The sequence below is a fragment of the Microtus pennsylvanicus genome, chromosome 18 (genome assembly GCF_037038515.1).
Source record: "Microtus pennsylvanicus isolate mMicPen1 chromosome 18, mMicPen1.hap1, whole genome shotgun sequence".
NCBI lineage: Eukaryota > Metazoa > Chordata > Mammalia > Rodentia > Cricetidae > Microtus > Microtus pennsylvanicus.
Window position 1 is genome coordinate 1,781,387 of NC_134596.1, and position 7,778 is coordinate 1,789,164.

General features: G+C 49.6%; 1 protein-coding gene across 1 annotated transcript; it reads right to left on the reverse strand.

Annotated features, from left to right (window-relative positions):
* Positions 1–349: 349 nt before the first annotated feature.
* On the reverse strand, positions 350–6,994 carry LOC142837654 (sialic acid-binding Ig-like lectin 12). Its single transcript, XM_075952870.1, has 6 exons — positions 6,523–6,994; positions 5,818–6,327; positions 4,467–4,724; positions 4,227–4,320; positions 4,010–4,088; positions 350–3,447 (listed from the first exon to the last, which is right to left on the reverse strand). The coding sequence occupies exons 1-5, from the start codon at positions 6,542–6,544 to the stop codon at positions 4,028–4,030; spliced, it is 945 nt and encodes a 314-aa protein (XP_075808985.1). The 5' UTR covers positions 6,545–6,994; the 3' UTR covers positions 350–3,447; positions 4,010–4,027.
* Positions 6,995–7,778: the final 784 nt, after the last annotated feature.

The window sequence follows — 7,778 nt, forward strand, 5'->3', positions numbered from 1 at the left end:
TCTGTTGCTGAAAGGACTAGCCTCCATGAAAATGACACCCTGCTGTTGGAAGGAGCAGTCTCTAGCAGTTCAGGACCTGAAGGGGAGCTGGAATCAGAGGACTATGCAACTGACCTTTCTATCTGAGGGAGTAAAACTTAATTCTACAGGTGGAGAAAATGGGGAAACCACACACACACACACACACACACACACACACACACACACACTGAGGGTCTCACTATCATCTCTTTTCTTTATTTTTTCAAATATCTTTTTTTAAAGTTGTTTTTATTGAGCTACATATTTTCCACTCCCCTCTTTTCCTCTCCCCCCTCACTCCTCTATCCTCTCTCATTGTCCCCATGCTCCCAATTTACTGAGGAGATCTTGTCTTTTTCTACTTCCCATGTACATTAGATCCACGTATATCTCTCTTAGGGTCCTTTTTGTTGTCTAGGTTCTCTGGGGTTGTGTATTGTAGGCTGATTTTCTTTGCTTTATGTCTAAAAGACACTTATGAGTGAGTATGATATTTTCTTTCTGTGTCTGGGTTACCTCCCTCAATATGATGTTTTCTAGATCCATCCATTTGCCTACAAAATTCAAGCTGTCGTTATTTTTTTCTGCTGTGTAGTACTCCGTTGTAAAAATGTACCACATTTTTCATATCCATTCTTCAGTTGAGGGCCATTTAGATTGTTTCCAGTTTCTGGATATGACAAACAAAGCTGCTATGAACATAGTTGAGCACATGTCCTGTGGAATGACTGCGCATCCTTTGGGTATATACCTAAAATGGGTAATGCTGGGTCTTGAAGTAGGATGTTTCCTAATTTTCTTAGAAATCCCCATAGAGATATCCAAGGGGCTGTACCAGCTTATATTCCTACCAGCAATGCAGAAGTGTTCCCTTTATCCCACATCTTCTCCAGCATAAGTTGTCATCAGTGGTTTCGATCTTGGCCATTCTTACAGGTGTAAGATGGAATCTCAGAGTTGTTTTGATTTGCATTTCTCTGATGACTAAGGATGCTGAGCATTTCCTTAAGGGTCACGGCACCTCCTCCAGGAGGGCCCTTCCCCTTCACTACAGCTTTGGTCTAATGTTCCCTGAGGTTTAAGATTGACATGGGTGTGATGGAATGTAGGGGAGGGATTTGATGGAGCAGAAGTCACTGGACATGCGCACCCGAAATGGTTCGTGGGACCCTGGCTGATACCTCTGTCTCTTCTACCTCTCCGAGCTTTCATGGGATGAACAGGCCTCCACCCCGTGTTCCTTCCATCGTGGGCTGAGACACCACAGCATGGCAAGGCCACAGGACCATGAAACCTATGAAATCAGGAGCCAAAAGCAACCTTTCTCCTTGTGAACTGTTTTCCTCGGGCATTTGGTGACAGAGACAGGCGCATTCTTCTTCCAGCTGTCCAGACCCTAATGGGGCATGTTCTGAGCAGACCAGCCTTGGGATTCTGTTAGCATGAACCCCAGTCAAGGCTCTGCTTCTCTCAAAGGCTCTTGTTTCTTTTTTTTCCATCAATAAGAAATTTACTTATTTTTTTAAAAATCCAAATACTGGCATTGTCCAGAAAATTGTGACAGTTTTATTTATAACTGCTATGAAGATGAACTGTTGAAATGTGTCCACTGAAACATTTTGCTTGCATTAATGCTTTGCATCGTGCGTTTATAGTAAAAAGTCACACACAATGTAAATGAAAAAAACCGCCAGTACCTGATTTCTGTTCCCCATTTTTACACTCGCAAACATATATTTGAGTACCTTCTGATCCCATGGGAAAAAAATATCTAACATCAGAACTACTGATAACAGGAAGAAGAGGAAAAAACATTTTGAGAACGTAATGTTTCCCCTCATAATACACTCTGTTTTTGTTTTGTTTTTATTTTGGTTTTGGTTTTTTGTTTGTTTGTTTTGTTTTTTGAGACAAGGTTTCTCTACTGCTTTGGAGCCTGTCTTGGAACTAGCTCTTGTAGACCAGGCTGGCCTCGAACTCACAGAGATCTGCCTGCCTCTACCTCTGCCTCCCGAGTGCTGGGATTACAGGCATGCGCCACCACTCTTAAGAGCATTCTCCACAAACGCGGCGTGCTAGCTAGGTATCTTTTGGCATAATTGTTACACATTTGCCATGAATAGCACACAGGTTGGTATCTTCAAAAGAGCCAACCAGATAGGCCTCACTTGCCTCCCGCAAAGCACCAATAGCTGCAGATCTGTTTTGAAGTCCTGAGCAATTTCTCGCACCAGACGCTGGAAAGGAAACGTGTGAATCAAAAGTTCAATGTAGGTCTGGAGAGATGGCTCAGAGGTTAAGAGCACTGACTGCTCTTCCAAAGGTCCTGAGTTCAATTCCCAGCAACCACATGGTGGCTCACAACCATCTGTAATGAGGTCTGGTGCCCTCTGCTGGCCTGCAGGCATACACACAGAATACTGTATGAATAATAAATAAAATAAATATTTAAAAAAAAAGAGGGCGCACTCTTGCAGACGGCTTTTGTAGCCAGTTGTTTCCTGGGTGCTTTATCACCGGTGGATTTTTGGGCAGTCTGCTTTGTACCAGCCATGGTATGGGCACCTCCTTACTTACTCCCTCCCCCTTTCTCCTTGGGCAGGAGCTCGGCAAGCCAGAGGCGGCGCTGGCCTCAGAGAACTGCAGCAGGCAGGGATGGCAGAGAACACAATTCGGTTCTTGTTTCTTACCATGCACTATAGATTAGCATCTTCCCTCTGCCTCCCTCTGCTCTAAGTCTTCCTGTGAGTACCACACTGTAGACCAACTTCTGCCTCTGAGCGATTGCGCACACTCTCCCCAGTCCATCTCCTTGAAGCATCTTCCTCCACAGACTCAAAGAGGCGCCTCCTGTCGCCCTGAGAGCTTTCCAGGCATCCTGTCCCTGTCACCAGCTCCTCTTTTGTCTGCACACTCACATCTCCTGTTGACAAGTCCAACTTCACTGCATATTTTTATTCCTCTTCTCATCTTTATATCAGTCAATCTTTGGTAACAGAAACTGAAGTGGTTCTGTGTCCTGAGGCATGCCGGGCACCCGTGAAAATGGTCCATATGTAGTAATAGTCACCTGTGCACATGGCCTGAGAGGCATGACAAGCACATTGCCTACCCAGAGTAATATGCAGCTAGAGGCTGGGGTGCTCAGGTTAGGGAGAGGAGGGAGAGGTGGGGGAAGGGCTTTTAGATGTGGAGACTCACAAATACACACTTTTCAATAAAGGGGGCTGGGAAGGCAGTGAGAGAAACTCATGACGCAGTGACGGGAGAAAACGGGGAGGAGTCCAGCAGCACATGGACCACGCAAGCCCCCGCTGCACTCCGTGATGTCTGCCCAGCTCCATCTATGGTGGAAGTTCAGCATTGCTCAGGAAGTGGAGGCAGTGCGTGACGATTGCGTCTGGAAGCTCATTCTGAGGGCAATGTCTGGAACATGGAGACAGTGGATGAAGGGAATTCTGTGACTAGGAATATTTGGGGATCAGAGATGGTCAGAATTCAGGTAGGGAAATGGGTATGGGTGACCCAAGGTGAGGAAAGGGTGGGAGAGGAGTAAAGAGGGAGAAAGGGAAGGAGGCCAGGTTCATGGCATGAGGGTGGAGACAGCTCATGGTAGAGACCCACCAATGGATCTGGGTACAGATAAGACCAGGAAAATCATGTGATTGGCAGGGACAAGGGTTGGAATGGGATTGGGCGGCTGACCCGTGTCCATGTTGAACCAGGCAGGTTACTCTATGGCCATTAAAATGGAGGATCCCAGGGCTGGAGAGATGGCTCAGTGGTTAAGAGCATTGCCTGCTCTTCCAAAGGTCCTGAGTTCAATTCCCAGCAACCACATGGTGGCTCACAACCATCTGTAATGAGGTCTAGTACCCTCTTCTGGCCGGCAGACATACACACAGACAGAATATTGTATGCATAATAAATAAATATTTAAAAAAAATGGAGGATCCCAAAGAAAATGAGAGAGATCTACTCCACTTACCCGAGAACTAACTGATGGTCATGTCTGAATAGTCCCTGTGCACTGCTGCCCTTGCTGTCTTCTTCCACGAGATCTCAGTCTGAGGGAAGAGTCCAGGGCCTTCTCAGAGGACACTCTGGCAGCCACCTCACTGCCTACAGGTCCCTTACTGCCCCACACCCCAGACCATTTCTAGTGCTGTCAGGTGGGTGACTTCCTCCCTCGGGTTAGCACTCACCTGAGGACAATAAGGCACAGCCCAAGAAGCAGGACTTTAACAGCAACCTCTACCACAGCCACCAGAACCACTTCTGCCATCAGCCCCGATTTCCCTGCAGAAATGTGGTCAGTGTTAGCATCACGGGTTAACCATCATCCAAAGACCTTTCTCTCTTGGTAGGACTTATGGGAAGACCGCAAGAATGGGCCTGGTGTTGACCTCCTCCTGCCGCCTCCCTCTGGCCCCCGGGTCACTCACGCTGTAGATACAGGCTCAGGGAAAAGTGCTGGGAGCCCAGGGCGTGCTGAGCTTGGCAGGTGTACACTCCTTCATGCTTAAGATGTACGGAAGACAGCTCCAGGAGCCCAGGTTTGGACAGCTTCGAGGGGCACAGACTAAGGTTATCCAAGATCCAGCTCAGGTTTGCAGGGGGATAGCTGTCGGTGCTACAGAGGAGGCGTAGAGACTGGCCCTCAGAGACAGGAAGAGATGAGCCGTTCTCTGGGGTTATGGATTCTGTAGAGAAAGAGACAGAGCCAGTGTGATGAGATTAAGAGAAGGGACCCTAGAGTCCAGAAATGGGGACTGACACACCAATAGGGAGGAAAAGACAGGAAAACACAAACTTTTTCTCGCACCACAGCAAGAATCTAAGCTTGTTTTATTTCAGGGTGAGCTACCTCAAAACTGGAGAGAACATGTGATCCAGACATATATTTGGAACTGATGATGAGAGAGTCAGACAAATGTGGGGTGGGGGAAGAATAAGAGAGAGAGAGAGAGAGAGAGAGAGAGAGAGAGAGAGAGAGAGAGAGAGAGAGAGAGAGAGAATTGAAGGCAGGGTCTCAAGTAGCCCAGACTCCAAACTCACGATGCAGCAAGAATGACCTTGAATGACCACCATCCCAGCTTATGTGATCCTGCGGATGGAACCCAGCCAGGGTTTTGGGCTTGCTCGACAAGTGTTTTTTCATCAGTTGAGCCATATTTCCTGCTTTTAGTTTATTACTCAGATACACACTTGTGGTCATAGACACAAGACCCATTCACTGTTCATTGCTGGTGGCAGAATGAACATCCTGCCCTTACTACACATTGGTATTAGAAACCCACAGGATCGGATCCATCTGTGCCGGGTACTGCAGTCATGGAGACCAAAGATCATCTCTGCTATTGGTATCTTGTTCCTCTCAGAACCTCAGGGGGACAAGGCCAGGCTCGGCCAGCCGATGTGGACAGGACACTGATCACCTACAGTTTGGAGACTGAGCATCTGAGAACAGAGTGTGTGTCCTCAGTGTCTAACACTTGTGTCTTTGCACAAGAACCCAGAGCACAGCTCTGGGGGCACGCAGGCAGATCCATAAATAAGGAGAAGGTCCTGGATGGGGTGGTTCTGCTGTGTGCATGTTACCCTGTGCCTGTGGTGGTCAAGGGGCATGTGCAGATCTGGGGGAGCGAGAGGTGGACACTGACTGGTGCCTCCAGAGAGGATGGTCCAGTGGTTCCTCAACAAGGAGCTCCAACTCCAGGTGACCTCAGGATGCGGCAGAGTAATTCCTGTCTGAGCTGAAGAGGTGCCGTATCTCCTACCCAGGAAAGCTCCTACCTGAGTCAGCTCCTTGAGAGATGGTCACAGTCAGATTCTTTGGCGCATCTAAGAGAGAATGACAGAGTGGACTCATCAAGACCGTGCGTCCCCAGCGGCTGTCTAGGTGTGTATGGCAGCTGCCCATAATCCTGACATGCCCCCTTATCAGGATTTTAGGGCCCAGTATCCAGACCCTGACCCCACCCTGGGGACCACTCTGCCTTAGAAAAACAGGCAGGCCGCCCAGCCCAGCCTCACATGACACGTTGAGACGGATGGTCGTTCTTGTGGTCACAGCAGCTCCCGGCAGGGTCACCTGACAAGTGAGGTTGGTGCCATGGTCCCGAGGCTGAGGCGTGACAGTCAGCACTGAGGAACCAGCGGTGTTGGTGCTCAAGAGTGACATGGAGGTACCGGTCCAGGAGAAGGCGAGAGACCCACAGGCCCAAGGTGCAGAGCAGGTCAGGTTGCTGGGACGGCCAGCCTCCAGGGTCTCCGGGATAAGGATGTCAGGGGTGTTAGTAAGGTCTGGTGAGGAGAGGGGAGAAATGGAGGATCAGGATGGGGTGAGGTGCAGCTTCAGGGGAAGCCCCAACTCTGACCCAGCTTCTCCCCTGAACCCTGATGCTCAGACCCACTGCTCCCAGGACGGAGTCCTACCCCAGGCCTGCCCCGTGGCGCCCATGGCTTTCCCTGGTGGCTTCTCTGCAAGCCCCGCCTGACCTGTCACTTGCAGAGTCATCATGTTCCACTTATAATTAAACCTCGCTTTTCCTCTCTCCAGGCGAAAGAAGTATGACCCTGTGTCGTCCTTCCTGGTCTCTCTGATGTACAGGGAGCAGTTTTTCTTCAGTGGTTCTCCGAGCAGGAAGAATCGGTCCTAGGTCGTATTCAGTGCTGGCCGCCCTGGGTTATTTGTGGCCACTGGAGGATCCTGCACTGGATTGGCTCCCTCCAGAAACCAGTATCCATGAACTGGGTCTGAGCGAGTCCATTCCTCCTTGCGGTAGGTGAACTTACAGGGTACCTGGATACACAGGCCCTCTTGCACCACCACCGTCTTTTCCACATCCAGGCTGAAACCCTCTATGGCATCAGGCCCACCCTCTACCTCCTTCATCCCCCAGAGCAGCAGCAGCAGCGGCGGCAGCATGTCAAGCTGAAGCTGCAGGGCCACCGCAAGTCTGACTCTCTGGGCTCTTCTCTGAGGAACTAAAAGATGCAAGACCTGGAGGAAGCCCCACCCAAAGCAGGGGTGAGGCCAGGACAGTGCCTGCCTTGGGAGGAGGAGCTTCAGACCCAGGCACTGCCTGGGCCACCCACCACCCTAGGCCACTTCAGGAACCCTAAGAACAACATGCTCCAAAATTATTCTCCCACTCTTCCTCCCTCATCTCCGTATCATCCTTTCCAGTGGGTGATATTTTCTGCACGGTGAAAATGGGTTCCCTTTAACCACACCCCAGAGCTTTCCTTGAGACTGTGGATATCGGAGGGGATTGGAAGCTGACAAACAGTGGGGTGGAGTGTGTGCAGTATTTTGAGTGTTCAGTGGAGGAAGTCCAAGACTCTGGGGACATGATGCTGGGCAGTACTGGAACAGAAGCGTACAGCTCTGGTGTTGTATTCTCAGGGGACCTGGAGTGGAAACCCCCAGATCTCACATTAAATATCAAAGCTGGACATGGGGGCATGCACCCGTCACCCTAGTTTTATGGCCGAAGTGAGGGACTCTGGGTTCAATGAGAGACTCTCTCTAAAAAGCAGATGGTGGGAAGCGAGAGGAAGATACCTGAAGTCTACCTCTGGCCTCCGCATGCACAGGTCAGCAAACCCCACATGCAGGCCTCCACACATATATGTGAAAGCAAAGCAAGTGTGGATGCTACACACGTGGACATATACACAGGCATCTACACAATTACATACATGCATATCCTTTCATATCATCCAGCCATCTCTCAATGGGTTGACTATAT